Source organism: Pan paniscus, chromosome 13 (assembly GCF_029289425.2).
Source record: "Pan paniscus chromosome 13, NHGRI_mPanPan1-v2.0_pri, whole genome shotgun sequence".
In the NCBI taxonomy this organism is placed as follows: Eukaryota; Metazoa; Chordata; class Mammalia; order Primates; family Hominidae; genus Pan; species Pan paniscus.
This window is the reverse complement of record NC_073262.2, coordinates 117952929-117971529: the sequence shown is the minus strand read 5'-3', so window position 1 is coordinate 117971529 and position 18601 is coordinate 117952929. Positions and strand designations below refer to the sequence as shown.

General features: G+C 40.0%; 1 protein-coding gene across 3 annotated transcripts in view; it reads right to left on the bottom strand.

Moving 5' to 3' along the window:
- Positions 1–18601, bottom strand: part of ATIC (5-aminoimidazole-4-carboxamide ribonucleotide formyltransferase/IMP cyclohydrolase) — a 60423-nt gene that overhangs the window by 29693 nt on the left and 12129 nt on the right. For all 3 annotated transcript variants that reach the window (XR_008624577.2, XR_008624576.2, XM_003805009.5), the window contains exons 5-12: positions 16420–16508; positions 15611–15762; positions 14771–14927; positions 9275–9400; positions 8323–8430; positions 6785–6870; positions 5664–5753; positions 2883–3011 (exon numbers count right to left, since the gene is read on the bottom strand). Coding sequence is in view for 1 of the 3 variants with exons in the window: in XM_003805009.5 (XP_003805057.1) it covers positions 2883–3011; positions 5664–5753; positions 6785–6870; positions 8323–8430; positions 9275–9400; positions 14771–14927; positions 15611–15762; positions 16420–16508 (937 nt within the window). In the remaining 2 variants the exon portion in view is untranslated. The remainder of the gene's footprint in view (positions 1–2882; positions 3012–5663; positions 5754–6784; positions 6871–8322; positions 8431–9274; positions 9401–14770; positions 14928–15610; positions 15763–16419; positions 16509–18601) is intronic.

The window sequence follows — 18601 nt, the reverse complement described above, 5'->3', positions numbered from 1 at the left end:
ACGAGAAATGCCAGTGGACTGGGAGTAAGGGAATCCAGTCTTAGAAACATGCTACAAATAGTTAACACAATTAAAGCACTATTCAAGAAAAATGGGAGAAGAGGAAATAATTCAAACATGTTCAGTATTAATAAACATTCCATCCACCTGTCTGGCTCTCTCAGGACTGAAATGGTTCCAGACCTAATAATTCTGAGGCTGGAATGTTAACAAAAATCCACTTAAAAAGACGGGTAAAACAGAAAGGAGAACAAAGCTATCATTCTCTCATCCTTAAGTTTCCAAATTTCTACTAAGAATTCATATGAAGCAAGGAGAGAGTTTAGATAAACGATTAAGATCATACCTACCACTCTTATAAAAAATATCCAGAGGCACAAAACCTATCAAGATCACTAAATTATTAATGAATCCAATATCTACAAACCTTAGAAAAAAGACTCTCAGTAGCTAGGCACAATTCTCAACATGGTACCATGGAATCTAGGTCAATATCCATTCAGTATTTTTCAAAGTACATGAACCAACCAGAGTGGATTCCAAAGGGCTGAAAGATATTTCTATGTATAATGCCTACATGTTTCTTTACTTCAGGACACCATTAATTGTCAAAGATAGAAATGAAAGAATATCCATTAAATCAAACAAAAAAGATATGTTAATTGCCATATGCTTATCAACAGACAGAACTCTCTGGATAAAGATTTTAAGGCTTATTTCCAGCAATTCTACTGAAAAGGCCTCAGGATTCAGACCTGGGAGCAAGCTGCAGCCCCTCATCTCCTTCTGTTACAGCAAATAGCTTGTTAAGAGACCAATCCTCTTTTAGTAACAAACAGAAATGCTGGGCAGAGCGGACAGACAGCAAGTGCTAACAGACAAAGATCCCAGAGAAAATGGAAGCAGTAAGAAATGGGCCTGACAGTCTATGCTTTTCTCCTCAAGGCATTTTCCAAGTTGCATGCAATAAACTAAAGGTAAATTGGCTGAGCACAACTTTTGGCAGTCTTAGAGGACTAAGGGACAAAAGCCGAGTTCAGCGTACAGCAGTAGATACCTAGGGATTCAGGAGCAGGAATGAACCATAAACAGACCAGTCCTCACAAAGACTGAAGGCTACATTCCCATTTAGCCTTTAGGAAGCTCAACAATTCCTGACAGAATGAACATACCTCCTACACCTTATCTGCCCAAAAGAAGGACAAGCCAACTCTGGAGAGAAAAATAACACCATCCAGCCCTCAAAATATCGCTACAGTTTTTTCATACCCAATGCCTAGCACGCAATAAAAAATTCCAGGCTATCAGCCAGACAGACCAGAAAGCAATGGAATGATTCCTGCAAAGTACTGAAAAACAAGCACAGCCTACTTTAGACCTAGGAAAAACATCCTTCAAACTGAAGGCCCAATTAAGATACTCCAAAAAATAAATGTCAGCTTGTCCATTCTTTATTGTGTAACTCCGGTCAAATTTCTTAATTGTCCTTTATGGTACAATTTTGTGATCTTCACAATCGACACGATGGCAGTCACCCCCATAGAGTGACCTAAGTGTTAAATGAGATAATATATCCAAAACACAAAAAATCACCATTATTATCCTAGGAACGTGTCCTTACTACAAGATAACAAAGAGCACAAGCCCAAAAACTTGTCTATATAAAAACATTGATCATAGCACTGAAAATGTAAGCAATCTAAATATCCATCAGAAGATCCACGTTGCAGTGAGCTATGATCGCACCACTGCACTCCAGCCTGGGCAACAGAGCAAGCTTCAAAGGAATAAAAACATTCAAACAGAGCGAGCTTCAAAGGGATAAAAACATTCAAAAGTCTCTTAAAAAAAAATAATAAAGGCCGGGCATGGTGGCTCACGCCTGTAAACCCAGCACTTTGGGAGGCCAAGGTGGGCAGATCACGAGGTTAGGAGATCGAGACCATCCTGGCTAACACAGTGAAACACCGTCTCTACTAAAAACACAAAAAAAATTAGCCAGGCGTTGTGGCGGGCGCCGGTAGTCCCAGCTACTTGGGAGGCTGAAGCAGGAGAACGGCGTGAACCCGGGAGGCGGAGCTTGCAGTGACCCGAGATCGCACCACTGCACTCCAGCCTGGGTGACAGAGCGAGACTCTGTCTCAGAAAAAAAAAAAAAAAAATCAATCAATCAGGGTAAAAATAAGAAAAATAAATATCCATCGTAGTACATCTACACATGGACTGATTGCCACATGGACTTTCAGATAAAGATATGAATATGCATTTATTTTCGAGATAGGATCTTGTTCTGTCACCCAGATAGGAGTGCAGTGGCACAAACACGGCTCACTGCAGCCTCGATCTCCCAGACTCATGCAATCCTCTCACCTCAGCCTCTCGAGTAGCTGGACCTACAGGCGCAGCTACCACGCCAGGCTAATTTTTGTACTTTTTCTAGAGACAAGGTTTCACTACATGGCCAGGCTGGTCTTAAACTCCTGACCTCAAGAGATCTGCCCCTTGGCCTACCAAAGTGTTGGGATTACAAATGTCAGCTACTGCACCCAGCATCTATATTTATTGATATAAAAACACATTTGTAGCCTAGCACATAGAAAAAGGGCAAGTTACAGGAGCCAGATTATGGAAGACATGATCCCATTTATGTACGATTAAAGCTACTTATCTCTAGTATGTACATACGCACAGAAGCTTCTAACATGGCCTTTGATTCATTTCTTAAACTCCAAAGCTTATGTGACAACTCAAAGATAAGCTAGCTAGCCGTGTGCATACAGACCAGTTCCAAATCCAGACCTTAATAAATGTAAAGCTCATTAAGTATTGAAAACAGACCAATGGAAGTTACTAGCAGTCAGTTCAGATACTTCCCAACTTACATCTTTATTTTTGGTAACAACATTGCTAAATAATGACTTGTCGACAACACCATTATTTCTCTTCTGGCTTAAATGAAGACCAAAGAGAGTTCGAACTTCATTTTCATCTGGTTTGTAAGACTGGTCCATCTAAAATACAAATTTTAAAAGTTAAAGTTAATCTCTCCACTTCCCTCAAATTTTTCATTTAATTTATATACAAAAGATTTCATTGTAAGTAAAGTTATATGCATGTTTCTAATTTTTTACACATTTTTCTAATTTTCTAATTTTTCTCACACAACAAATGATGTGTTAAATCATTCTGGTATGATACAATTCAACATTCTGGTATGACACAATAGCCAGGCGCTAATATTTTTCTCCAAAGTCTTTTATAGGTTTTACTACCCAATAGCATTTTATAGATTTTACAACCTATATACAACATGTTAAAAAACAATGATTCCAGTGAGTGTATTTTTGGTTAAGTTACTATCTATATGGTTCTTTTGGAAGGTCAGCAGGTAAAACAGATGTGCTAATTAAATAAGCAATGGCACAAAAATTAAATTCTAATTTTCCTTTCTAAAAATCTGTTACAAAATACCCAGCTAACCCATGAATTGAAAGCTAAAAGTGAGAAAACAGGATTTGTAATCTGTGTCTTTGCTATTTGGAAGGAATTTGTATCATTTACTGCCATCTTCCTCTCCCAAATTTTGAGCCGAAAGAACATTAAGGTGTGTGGAACAATACGTGTAACACTACTCTCTCCCTGGATATTTTTTTAAACTTGACACTATTTCTTCTTTATGCTTTGGATGATCTTTGATTTAGAAAGCACTGACATATAATTTATAAGCAAGACCCCGTAAATATTAGTTCTGTTTAATCTACATTTTCTTGAATTCTAAAATGTTCCTTTGTATTATGCACTATAAAATTTCTAAAATTGATATGCTCTCCTATTAACTGATGCTAGGAGAAACTTATCATTAGTCAGGTAGAGGGATAAGTTGTCTCATGCTTATAATTATGCGTCCAATGTGCAAACTAAGCCAAAATCTCAAATAAGTAAAATACCAATGAAGTCCTGATATTCCTTTAACACTCTCCAACTATCAGGTGTTAAAGAGATCAAGACAATGACTCAGGTTTTGGAAAATATTTTCCATGATGCTACAAGAAAATGCTAATGGTTGTTAAGTACATAACACTCTTAACAACAACAACAACAACAAAACTTAAGAAACTGGGGGCCAGGCGCGGTGGCTCACGCCTGTAATCCCAACACTTTGGGAGGCCGAGGCGGGCGGATCCCTTGAGGTCAGGAGTTTGAGACCAGCCTGGCCAACATGGTGAAACCCTGTCTCTACTAAAAATACAAAACTCAGCCAGGCCTGGTAGTGCATGCCTGTAGTCCCAGGTACTTGGGAGGGTGAGGCAGGAGAATCGCTTGAACTCAGGAGGCAGAGGTTGCAGTGAGCCAAGATCACACCACTGCAGGACTCTAGCCTGGGCAACAGACTGTCAAGTGGCTAAAAAAAAATAAGTATTAACTTTAATGTGGTATCCTCTTCTTTCCTTAAATAGCTGACATGGAATCTATGGTGAACTATAAAATTATTGGTACCTTACAATCAAAAGAATATACTTAATAACTTTCCTTGTAAGGAATTAGGATTCCACAGAGTTCTGATATCAATACTATGAAAAGTAGCATTAGGAATTTTTACTTTAAATTGAAATAACTCTTTGCTTTATCAATGCATAATCTTAGACCATGAGCTAGTTTTCCCAATACAGAAGAGCTCATAAAAATCAGTTAAAAAAAAAAAAGGCAACAACAACTTAGTAGAAAAATCATCAAAGAATATGGAAAGACAGTTCATAAAAAGGAATAAAAACATTCAAACATGAAAAGATGCTCATACCACACACAATGTTAAAACTACATTGAGATGCCATTTTCTAATTGCAGAGACTTTTTAAAAGTATAAAACCACAATGCTGACAAAAGTGTTGGGAAACAGGCATCCTTATATATTTCAGTTAGGACAATGAATTTGCCTACAACATCTAAAAGGGGCAGTATCAATTAAGATTACCAATATACATAGAGCTTGTTATTAAGCCTTAATTTCACTCTCAGGACTTTTCTAGGTTATTCACTGCAGGGGTATTTGTAGTAGCTAAAGATTGGTGACTGTCTAGGTAAGTTAAAATACACAGATACAGGATAAACTTCCAAGAAGGTGAAGCAGGGTGCACTTGTGTCAATAGGAAAATAGAAAAAGAAATGCACATGCAAATATTTGCTGAATATATAGACTATTTCAGGAAAGATAAGCAAGAAATTTAAAATAGTTATCTTTTCAAAAGGTAACAGAAGGATGGAGAGACTTTCCATTAAATATTGTTATTATTATTACTATTTTAGAGACATGGTCTTACTACACTGCCAAGGCTGGAGTGCAGTCGTTATTCACAGGCATCATAGTACCACAATACAGCCTCCAATTCTTGGCCTCAAGCCATCCTCCCACATCAGCCTCTCAAGTGGCTGAAATTATAGGCATGAGCCATCACAACCAGCAAAAAGTTAAAATTGAGGGTAAGAAAGCTACTCTCATCTCAAAACCCCAAGTTAATAGTATTTTTTTAAATGCAGGATTGGGGAAAATAAACTATAATAAGGATAAACTAGAAGGGTATGAGTATAAAGGAAAGAGTAAACAAGGGAGAAAGAGACACAGAATAAAAGAGCAAATTACCGCTTCAAACATGAATTGCACTCACCTGAAGGACACAATAGTTTCCATTTTTCTTTTTGGAAAGTATTGTCAAGGCTTCTTCTTCATATCCTGGGGCAATTATACCATCAGATACCTGCAAAAATATTAAATTTTAATTTCTATTTTTAAAAATCAGAGAACACCTCTTAAAAAAAATCTAGCAGCAATTATCAGTCTTAAATAACGTGGCAGCATATTCTGGTTTCTGCCTCCAACAAACAATGCTAACGCTATACTTGAAAAGAGAAATCTATTAGAATACAGCTTTCTGTATAGCAGATCCTAACTTTCTGTCCTCTCCAAGTTTTTGTTCGTTTCAGTTTAAACTAAGAAAATATGACTGATTTGCTCTAACACATGTACCTCAGGAGGAAATATTTCTTCAGGGAGTGTTTTGAATGAGCAAGAGCACATTCTAGTCCTGACTCTCCTAGTACATGGTTAAATGACCTCTTCCGGCAAGGCGTTTTCCTTAACAGCAAGACCAGATTAAATCAGAGATTTAACATGACGAAAGATACAACTGTCACAGCCCTCCTGTAACCTGTAACCCAGGGATTGGCAGTGGCCATGGAAAGAATCCTAAAGCAACAAAATAGTGTCAAGCCACATGCTCCTTCAGCCTTCACCTCTGCTTATTTTTTTCCCCTTTCTGAGCTATTTAATCTTTTTCTCTTTTCTTCCTGTCTTCCTACTACCAACAGTACCCCCACCTGTCTGGAATACCTGTTTGGTATTCAACTGATGGGGTAAGTTTATTAATGTAGTTTCTGTTTTTTACCCACTATGCAGTAAGATGGATTATATCGCATCACCACCTAAAATTACAACTTCTGCTCTTCAGAAACAATAACTTTGGCATGAAGACAACAAAGAATTTAAAATAAATATATAAGTAAAAAACATCATAACAGCCAAATATCCATCTGAAACAATAATTCACTACATTTCAAAATTAACAATTTAAGATTCATGTTCTATTTAAAATATGAACATTAAATGATAAACTTAGCTAATTAAAAGATATTATAAATATAAATATTATAGGTTATGGTTTCAATTAACATTATGAACAAATAAAGCTTTATTCAACACACAGATTAAGATACATGAATGTCCACTAACTTCTCTGGAAATAATTTTTGCAGTTGGTACATCACAAACATCGGACAATGCAACAAAATCACCAAATGAAGACATCCTATCAGCCCCTGTAAATAAAATTAAAATGAGGTATTTATCACAAAGTATCCTGATACAGAAAAAGTAATAAAATTCTCCACTGTCATATAAAATTCATTTCTCTAAAGCTAATCTTACTGTTTACGTAAGATTTTAAAGATCAATAAGTCATTTAACTGAAGTAACCAGTAAGAAAGTATTCTTTAATTTTACCCTCTAGAGTGACACTCAGAAAACTTTTTCTGTGAAGGACCAATTTATATATACTATATTCACAAAAACAGGGTGGCAGGCTGGATTCAGCTGAAGTTGCTGACCACTGCTGTAGATGATAAACTATGGTAATAGTTTCTCAAGAACTTTCAGAAATATTAAAGGAATATTCATGGGTTATTAAATTCAACAAGTAAATGTCTCTGATAAAACATGACTCTAACCAAATGTAGTAAAGTTAGAAGAGCCACAAATCACGCCTGTAATCCCAGCCCCCTGGGAGGCTGAGGCAGGTGAATCACTTGAGGTCAGGAGCTCAAGACCAGCCTGGCCAACATGGTGAAACCATGTCTCTACTAAAAATACAAAAAAATTAGCCAGGTGTGGTGGCACGCACCTGTAATCCCAGCTACTCAGGACGCTGAGGCAGGAGAATCGCTTGAACCCAGGAGGTGGAGGTTGCAGTGAGCTGAGATGGCGCCACTGCACTCCAGCCTGGGCAACAGAGCAAGAAGCTGTCTCAAAAAAAAAAAAAAAAGAATAGCTTTTTGTAATTTCAATTTTGGTCACATATTAAACAATAACAAATGCATTCAATAGCCTAAATTAGCAAAATTACATTGACCAAATTCCAATTGTGTTTCCATTTATTACACTAAAATACTAACAAATACTTTTTTTTTTTTGAGACGGAGTATCGCTCTGTCACCTAGGCTGGAGTGCAGTGGCGCTATCTCGGCTCACTGCAAGTTCCGCCTGCCAGGTTCACACCATTCTCCTGCCTCAGCCTCCTGAGTAGCTGGGACTACAGGTACCCACCACCACGCCCAGCTAATTTTTTGTATTTTTAGTAGAGACGGGGTTTCACCGTGTTAGCCACAATGGTCTCGATCTCCTGACCTCGTGATCTGCCCGCCTCAGCCTCCCGAAGTCCTGCTACTACAGGCGTGAGACACTGCGCCCGGCCTAAAATACTAACGTACACTTTTATAAAGAAATCTATTTTGAAGTACTCACAGAATCAATCTCAAATATTAATAAAACAAATTAAATAGGAAATCCTATAATGAAACAAAGGGTATTTTACTTTAATCAAACTATATTATATAGAATAACTGTATATTTATAGAGATAGAAGTCCTTAATTTCATCTATATTTTATACAGAATATCTATATATTTTTTCTTTATTCTATCCTCTTTATTCTATTTAGGATAAAATATTGCTTTTTCTTTCTCCCCCAAATCAAAAAGCCCTATGAGTCTGACCTCTTGCTCTTGCATATGCCGCTGAGATGGGTGTGAGGGTTTTATAGAGATCATAAACCATGCAGACTTTGGCCTCATCTTCACTGAGTGGAATTCCAACAGCAGCACCTGGTTAGAAAATAGTAAAATCATAAACAAAGAAAGCTAAAGTTATTACCTGTCAACTCCTAAATCAAGACAGTTTTCTTAACACCCAGTCTACGCAGCACATTTTCTAGTGCCTGTGCTAAATTAAACAGAAATCTATTAAGCCAGATAATTAAACACTAAAAATATGGTTGTGGGAGCAGTGTGAGGGAAATCTCCTCTCTGCCCTCCGAAACCACAGAGCCACTGAAGCCTGACAGTACCCAGCGTGTAGGTGAAGCTGGTTTACTTCATTACTGACTCACTCTTTCTCTCTGTTCTGCTTGATATCACTTTGATATCACACATCATTTATTTCTTCCCCACTCACATCACTTTAACATCCAATAAACATCTGAGAACAAATCATGTGCTGGAGGACTGTCAGCAAGATGTGGTGTACAGACAACTCAATTGCGGAATTCATGATTTCAACACAGAAGCAAAGTATCTCATACAACGACTATAAGAAGTTTCAGATAAAGAGTCCAAAGAAGAACTTCTTTATGTTTACTCCGTTACATTTTCAAAGATGTGGGACAAGACTTAGTCTATTGCATTAGGACATTTCACTTTTATTTTCTAAACTTTTATGGTTCCACCCCACAAACAAATTCCTGCCTCATTTTCCTGACAATATTACACAATTCTGTGTGTGTGTGTGTGTATCAGATTTTATATTATTACATTGATATTGTTATCAACAGATGACTTTCAGATTTCATAGCATGTCTATATTCACATTAGAACTTGTTAATATTCAAAAAAATTTAAGAAGAAATGCCTTTCGAACAATTCTGGAGCTTTCCAGAGCACAGAGCTTTACCTGCTGGGCTGACATGTTTGAAAGAGGCAGCGGCTGGAATACCTAAAGCCTCCTTGAGTTCCTTCACCAGCTGCCAGGCATTCAAAGCATCACACAAGTTTATAAATCCAGGGGCTCCATTTAGAACTAAATGTAAAAACATACATGCACATTACTAAGCAGGATCAGTAAGGTCAGATGTATGCACACTTCTCAAAAAAATAACATGACTAAACAAATGTTTTAAGTAAAATTAAGAGCCAAACAGACACACACAAACATAAAATCTTGATGATAAAGAACAAAGCAACTGAGCCTGAGCCCATCTTTAAAAAAAAAATGTACACCCCCCCCCCCGCCCCACACACACACACACGACTGGAGGACCAGAACCAGCCAGTCTAGAAATAAATCCACAATAGAGATTTAGGGATGGGAGAAACTATGACAAGACTAGTGATCAGTCAGGAATTCATGTAAATACAGAACTAAGATTAAACAATTGAGGTAATCACAGAGACAGTACAAAATTAAAGTTATAAACCCTATCGACTTAAGAAATTATATTACAAGCTAAAGCAACAGCTGTGGGTGGAAGAAGAGAAGAAATAATGTGGTTTTTTTTTTCTTCTTTGATGGCAAACTCAACAGACTCTGCCTAAAGCAGAACTGTAGTTAAAAGGAGGCTGCAACTTCAGAGTTTTCCATTACCTAGTTTCTTAACATTGGCAGATTTTTTTAGGAGCTAGTATCTCTTGTGAATAAACATAAGAAGCTCAGCACACAGAAAGAAATGGTGGGCCAGCACTAATTAAAAACAAAAATGAGCCGGGTACAATGGCTCACCCCCATAACCCCAGCACTTTGGGAGGCCGAGGTAGGTGGATCACAAGGTCAGGAGTTCGAGATCAGCCTGGTCAACATGGTGAAACCCCCGTCTCTACTAAAAACACAAAAATTAGCTGGGTGTGGTGGCGGGCGCATGTAATCCCAGCTACTAGGGAGGCTGAAGCAGGAGAATCGCTTGAACCTGGAAGGTGGAGGATGTAGTGAGCTGAAACCGCGCCACTGCACTCCAGCCTGGCCAACAAGAGCGAGACTCCGTCTCAAAAAAAAAAAAAAACCCAAAAAACAAAAATGTGTAATTTCATGTCCTTCATGGGTTAAGATAGTTTTTAAAGACCTTGCCAAATATTTACTGAGTGCCTACTACGATGTTAAGCACTGTTCTAGGTATTCAGGATACATCAGTGAAAAAACCGTCCCTGCAACCCTCTTAAAAAAAGTCACTGTCCTTATGGAGCTTACTGGGGAGGCAAATAAAAAATAGGCAATAAATAGTATACTATAAAGGAAAATATTAGGTATTTATCAAAATGAGTTGAAAACTTGCACACAAATGATTATAGCAATTTTGTTCATAAACTACCAAAAACTGTCCTTGAAGTTTTGATGCCCTTCAATATGTCCATGGATAAACTGTGGTACATTCATACACAGTGAAATATTATTCAGCATTAAGAAATAAGCTACCAATCCACAAAAAGATGTGGAAGAAACTTAATGCATGTTGTTAACTGAAATTGCCTAAAAGGGCTCCATGCTGTATGATCCCAACTATCTGACATTCTGGAAATGGGTACAGAGTCAGTAAAAATAGCTGGGCATGGTGGTGCATGCCTGTAATCCCAGCTACTTGAGAGGCCAAGGCGGAAGGATTGCTTGAGTCCCAGGATATCAAAACCAGCTCAGACAACATAGCAAGACTCCATTCCAAAAAAAAAAAGAGAAAAGAGAAAAAGATAACAGTGGTTGCAAAGGGTTGGGGAGAAGGGAAAGGAGGGATGAGGCGGAGGAGCACAAGGGAGTTTTAGGGCATTGAAACTATTCTGCATGATACTGCAATGGGGGATACATGCCACTGTGCATTTTTCCAAATACACAGAATGTACAACACAAAGAATGAATGTTAAACTATGAACCTTGGTTAATAATGAATCAAAATCGGTTCATCAGTTGTAACAAATACGCCACACTAATGCATGATGTTAATAGGAGAAACTGTGGGGAAGCGGGGTATATGAAAATTCCCTATAATCACCGTGTATTTTTTCTGTAAACCTGTAACTACTCTAAAAAAATAAAGCCCGTTTTAAAAAGAACTTGAAAAAATAATTCCCCCAACCAAAAATCAAGTCAAATAAAATCACTGTCCTCATGAAATTTATGGGAGAGGCACAGAAGAAACAAACTAGACAATAAATAGTAAACAATAGAAGTAAAATATCCCCTAAGGCATACAACAGGCATAATAAAACAAAACACCATATGTACAACTCCCCCATCTCCCTCCCACTCCTCATAGATGGTTTAGGCTAAGGTTGATAAGTGGGAGAAAACTTTTGGTTTCTGAAACATCTCATAGTTAAGAGTATCTGGATGGGTGCAGTGGCTCATGCCTGTAATCCCAACACTTTGGGAGGCCAAGATGGGTGGATCACCTGAGGTTGGGAGTTTGAGACTGGTCTGGCCAATATGGTGAAACCCTGTCTCTACTAAAAATACAAAAATTAGCTGGGCGTGGTGGTACATGCTTGTAATCCCAACTACTCAGGAGGCTGAGGCAGGAGAATCACTTGAACCTGGGAGGTGGAGGTTGTGGTGAGCCGAGATCATGCCACTGTACTCCAGCCTGGGCGACAGAGCAAGACTCTGCCTCAAAAAAAAAAGAGTATCCGGTTCCCCTTCAAATATCAAATTTTCAAAGACATTAATAACTGAAATAGAAAGTGCCAGAGAAATGTTGAAAGTTGCTTAATCTAGTAAATAGCTGAAATAAATAGGAATTTTCTTGTTTCCAATCATAAGCAAACCAGTCATTAAAATCTCAGACACATACACACACTCACACAACCCCATCTTTGTTCTTGCTTCAATTTTGTTTTAGATACAATTGCAACCAGACACTTTGTAAAAACATCACTGCCAAATACTCAAACCACATGAAAAGGCAAAGTGCCTTTTCTATTGTGGAAATAAGCCCATGTTGGGGAGAAATCCTGGGAATCTCGCACAAGAAATGCTTATTTACGTGTCCAGGGCCGCCTCTGCCATGTTTACCACAAATAATACTTTAAACTTCAAAAGAAACGCACACACAGTCTAAGGAAAAACGAAGGCTTTTATACAGTCCAATGAAAATGCTTTGGAAAATGAAAAGTGTAAGAACTGACAGTACATGGGGATTTTTTTGTCTCAGAATCTTAATGGAGAATATAAACTATAAGCAGGAAATAGGTCAGATATAACAGCAGACAAATCAGTTTCAAGAAGTCCTACAAGGAAAAATTTGTGCAAAATGTCAGGTTGCTAATTATTCATTCAGTAAACATTTAGGGAATGTGCCAAGCAGTCTTCTAAGCCCTGGGGATTCAGCGACAAACAAAAACAGATGCAGCTTCTGCTCTCAAAAGCTGACATCCTGGCTGGGCGCTGTGGCTCATGCCTGTAATCCCAGCACTTTGGGAGGCCGAGGCAGGCAGATCACCTGAGGTCAGGAGTTCAAAACCAGCCTGGCCAACGTGGTGAAACCCTATCTCTACTAAAAGTACAAAATTAGCCAGGTGTGGTGGCAGGCGCCTGTAGTCCCAGCTACTTGAGAGGCCGAGGCAGGAAAATCACTTCAACCCGGGAGGTGGAGTTTGCAGTGAGCCAAGGTCGCACCACTGCACTCCAGCCTGGGCAAAAAGAGTGAAACTCCATCTCAAAAAAAAAAAAAAAAAAAGGAAGCTGCCATCCTAATGGGGGAAGACAACTTGAACAGATTGAATAGAAACACATGCAGCAAAACAGGGTGATGGGATGAAAGCATGATGGGCTGCTACTTTGCTCTAAGCGGTCAGGGAAGGCTTCTCTGAGGAGGTGAGGCCTGAATAACAAGAAACCAGGATCGTGAAGGGCAGAGGGAAGAATTCTGGGTGAAGGGGACAAGGAGCCAGAGGCGCTGGAGTGGAAGGAGCTGGGCCCACTTGGAGGCGCAGGGCGGAGGGGCTAGCAGCAGGGGCAGGGAGAGCTGCTGAGGGGACAGATAGGAGGCAGGCAGGCAGCACAGGGTTTGTGGGGCAGGGCAAGGTGCTTAAGAAAAGCCAAGGAATGGCTTTAAGTAGGGTCTGACATCATCTGATTTCCATTTTTAAAAGATTACTGTGCTGTGAAGGCCAGAAAGGCCGAGAGAAAACAAATCACTTAGATTACTTCAGCCTAGAGGACTTCACAGGGTGTCTGTGGGGATTCGAGAAGTGTTAGTGTCAAAGTGTATCTGAGATCTGAGGCCAGGTGTGGTGGCTCACGCCTGTAATCCCAGCACTCTGGGAGGCTGAGACAGGCAGATAACTTGAGGTCAGGAGTTTGAGACCAGCCCGGCCAACATGGTGAAACCCCATCTCTACTAAAAACAGAAAAACTAGCCAGGCATGGTGGTGCGCACCTGTAATCCCAGCTACTCAGGAGGCTAAGGCAGGAGAGTCGCTTGAACCAGAGATTGCGCCACTGCACTCCAGCCTGGGTGATAGAGCGAGACTCCGTTGTCTTAATTAAAAAAAAAAAAAAAATCTATCTGAGGCAGAACAATAGAACGCGGCAAACATGAAGAAACTTTCAGATTCTCCTCCCACCTGGCACGCTGCTCCCCTCCCCATCGCTCTCTCAGCTGATGACAGGGAAAGGAAGCCCAGGCTGCACCCCCTCACCAAATGCTGACCGCCCCAGGCAGGAAGGAGGCTGCCCTTGCTCTCAGCCAAGGCCAGCTGCCCCGGCAGTGCTTGGGATTCCAAGGCCTCCATGCCTGGGACTCTCACCTCTGTCCCTGCCCCTACTCTCCCTTGTACCAGAGCAGGACAGGCTCTCACAGCCTACCTTTGGAACAGAACAGGACACACATTTAAAAACCCTCTCTAAACTCTACAAACCCAGGGGAAGTCCTACTTTCTTGTTCCAAGAAACCTCTTTATCATTGTTAGTTCTTAATATCCATTTCTGCTTTGGCCTACTTCAATTGGGCTTCTAGATCCAATATTCCAAGGCAACGGCTTCTTACAACATTTGCAAAACAAACAGTCCCTTTTCTGTTCTCAAATGCATTATAAAAGGTTGGAATTTCACAACTTTTCTTCTGCTGGTTCCTCCACGGTACACCTACCAAGCCTTTACCCCAAGGCTTTCTTGACCCTCTTCTCTATAAAATCCAGGCCATCCCATCCTGTCTCATGTCTTCAAAAAGATCTACGTGGCAGAGACATTCCAATCTCCATCTCCCCCATGACATCTTTTCAGAACTCCAGACTACTCAACTTCTGTGCTCTTCAGTCCAAATGGCGTCTCAAACCAGATGGTTATCAGATGGCTACAAGAGGCAATATGGAATTTATCATCTTCTGAATGTGAACCACATCAGATGCAATACAGAGAAACACACTCTCCAGGCACAGCAAACCATGCCACAGAACGCTCGGGCTTTACCTGTGATGGGAAGCTTGGGCTGCAGTGTGTACAGCTGGGCAGGGGTCTGATGAGGGTTCATTCCATACCTCAAGGGCATCTGAGATACGCCTTTGCTGTACTGTTTCCTGAAATAATCTGAAATTGCTTCATCATATTGTGCCGTATGAGTGAATGCCTACAAAAAGCGTAAGTTTTGTGAGACACTAGCAGCACTTTCCAAAGTGGGGACAAGATGGTTTTCTACGTCCACAGCAAACAACATCTCCTCACTATTCAGTGCTATGTGGTGGCTGCACAACACGATGACACCATGAATGACAGCAAAGCACTGAATGGCCCAACAAATTACCCCTTTCCAATTCTTTTTCAATCTTTTTTTTTTTTTTTTGAGACAAAGTCTCACTCTGCTGCCCAGGCTAGAGTGCAGTGGTGTGATCTCGGCTCACTGCAACTTCCACCTCCTGGGTTCAAGCGATTCTCCTGCCTCAGTCTCCCGAGTAGCTGGGATTACAGGTGTACCACACCACACCACACTCGGCTAATTTTTGTATTTTCAGTAGAGACAGGGTTTCACCACATTGGCCAGGCTGGTCTCAAACTCCTGACCTCAGGTGATCCACCCGCCTCGGCCTCCCAAAGTGCTAGGATTACGGGCATGAGCCACCGCGCCCAGCTCTCTTTCAATCTTTTGACAGAACACCTCTGTAATAGCTGGTTTCTCCATTTTTAACAAAAGGATAGCAGCTCCAAGCAAAGCTTTGGTAGGTAATGCAATCTACCAAGAATTGAATACTGCTTGGTCTGGCAAACACTGCACTCCATGGATGTAACTTACAATATCATGAAAGTGCATCCCACCTTTAAGGCTAACTGGCGTCTAGTCTCCAAGGAGGTGTCCTTACTCTCGGAGCTCTGCATCTCCGTGGACACCACCACATAGTCCTCTGGTTCACACACCACTGTCACTCGAGCGTGGTTTTTGGCTGCAGCTCTCAGTAAGGTTACTCCACCTTTGAAGAACAAAAGACGTATTGATTTTTGTACGTCCCTATCAGCTTATGAACCGCTTTTAAATAAAGTCATTGTGCATGTACTTCCATTTTAATTCCTGACTTAAAAATCAGGAAAATAAGCTGGGCGCAGTGGCTCATGCCTGGAATCCCAGCACTTTGGGAGGCTGAGGCAGGTGGATCACCTGAGGTCAGGAGTTCGAGACCACTCTGGCCAACATGGCGAAATTCCATCTCTATAAAAAATACAAAAAAAATTAGCCAGGCGTGGTGGTGTCCACCTGTAATCCCAGCTACTCAGGAGGCTGAGGCAAGAGAATCACTTGAGCCCAGGAGGCAGAGGTTGCAGTCAGCCAAAACTGTGCCACTGTACTCCAGCCTGGGTGACACAGCAAGACTTCGTCTCAAAAAAATAAAAAATAAATAAATAAATAAATAAATAAATCAGGAAAATAACCCAGATGCATCTCTGCATACAAAAAAAGCTTAGAAAATATAAATGAAAAAAAGAAAATATAAATGAATTATAGTAATCCCAAAACACAATCCAGAAGTAGCTATTTTCTATTTCCTCAGTAATAAAATTCAAAATGAAATCTCACTAAAATTTAAATAATCCTCTCCTCTGAGTCTTCTAAAATGGTTTTTCTGACTTACCAATGTCAATTTGCTCCACAGCCTCCTCAACAGTTACACCTGGAGAAGCCACTGTCTTCACAAAGGGATAGAGATTGCAGGCAACAACTCTGTAAAACAAAGACGAATCTGGCTGTCATTAAAAAGTCCACTCATGTGGTTTACAGCTATCTAGGAAAAAAACAAGTCAGTACTATTAACATAAACAAAAGCCATAGAGAACTAACATATAAACTGTGAGCCTGACATTTTAGAATTCTAACGAGTGTGTTAAAAAGTCAGGGTGTCCTGCTGGGGTTGAGCAGAGGTAATTTAGTCAGCAGGTGCTCCCCGGATCTGAATACACAGTACTCTCTCCACATCACACTGCAACGCTGCTGCTTGCATAACCTTAGCTACCCAGAACCACCAAGCCATGAAAAATTTATAGAACATTTTAATAGAAGTATAAAGTACAAGATTACAGATAACATTCTCATTTTGGAATGTGATCACTATTATCCAGAACATTAGAATTTAGATTCTTTTTTCAGTGGATTGGCACAATGATGAAAAATATCAGAGCATTCTAAGGGTGAAACATTTGTTTTGCCTTCAGAGAGGTCATAAAAATGATGGTAACAGGAATGCCAAAAGAATAATTTAAAATACAGAAGTAATCTAAAATTAACAATCAGTGAAGTACAGTTCCACTCCTAGGCCTGTAGCTCGAGGAGCTCTACGGGCAGGCTCCAAACAAGCCTAACTGCTGAAAACTAATTAAAAAAAAAAAAAACAAAAAAAAAAAACAGAAGAACAGAATTGAGGGGAAACATTTTGCAGCTCATCTTTATTAAGTCTACTGCCCTCCTACTAAAACCAGACAAATGTCACAAGAAAACTAGAGACCAGTATCTCTTAGGTATCTTCACACAAAAACTCTCAACAAAACACTAACAAACTGAATCCAGAAAAATGCAAAAACCACCTGATCATCTCAATAGATGTACAAAAAGGATCTGACACAATTCAACGGCTATTCATATAGAAACACTCAGCAAATTAAAAATAGAAGGGAACTTACTGAACGTGACAAAGTGTAAGAAAAACCCACAGCTAACATCATACTTGATGGTGAAAGACTAAAATACTTGTCTACTAAACTCAGAAACAAGACAAGAGGCCAGGCGCAGTGGCTCACACCTATAATCCCAGCACTTTGGGAGGTTGAGCGAGGCAGATCACCTGAGGTCAGAAGTTCGAGACCAGCCTGGACAATATGGTAAAACCCCATCTCTACTAAAAATACAAAAATTAGCCGGGCAAGGCGGCGCACGCCTGTAATCCCAGCACTTTGGGAGGCTCAGGAGGATGGATCACCTGAGGTTGGAAGTTCAAGACCAGCCTGACCAACATGGAGAAACCCCATCTCTACTAAAAATACAAAATTAGCCGGGCAAGGTGGCACATGCCTGTAACCCCAGGCTGAAGCAGGAAAATCACTTGAACCCGGGAGGCGGAGGTCACAGCGAGCCAAGATCACGCAACTGCACTCCGGCTTGGGCAACAAGAGCAAAATGCCATCTTAAAAAAAAGAAACAAAACAATAATGTCCATTCTTACCACTTCTACTGAACACTGTACTAGAAGTTCTAGCCAGAGCAATTAGCAAAGAAAAGAAAATAAAAGGCATCAGGACTGGAAAGAAAGCAGTGAAGTTATATCTATTTGCAGATGATACCACCTAGTATACAGAAAATCCCAAATTCACAAAAATAACCTTTTAGCACTAATAAATGAGTTCAGCAAAGCCGCAGGATATATGACCAATATATAAAAATCAATTGTATTAAAATATACATTAGCAGTGAATGAGAAAAAAATTAAGAAAACAATTCTACTTCACAAGACAATGTTAAAGAAATTAAAGACACCCCACGTTCACAGACTGGAAGATTTAATATTCTTAGGATGGTAACATTTCCCAAATTGATCTACAGATTCAACACAATCCCTATGAAAATTCCAACTGCGTTGTTTTGCAGAAATGGACAAGCTGATTCTAAAAATCATGTGGAAATGCAAGGGACTCTGAAGAGTCAAAGCCATCTTGAATAAGAAAAATGAAGTTGGGGCCGGGCACAGTGGCTCACGCCTGTAATCCTAGCACTTTGGGAGGCCGAGGCGGGCGGATCACGAGGTCAGGAGATCGAGACCATCCTGG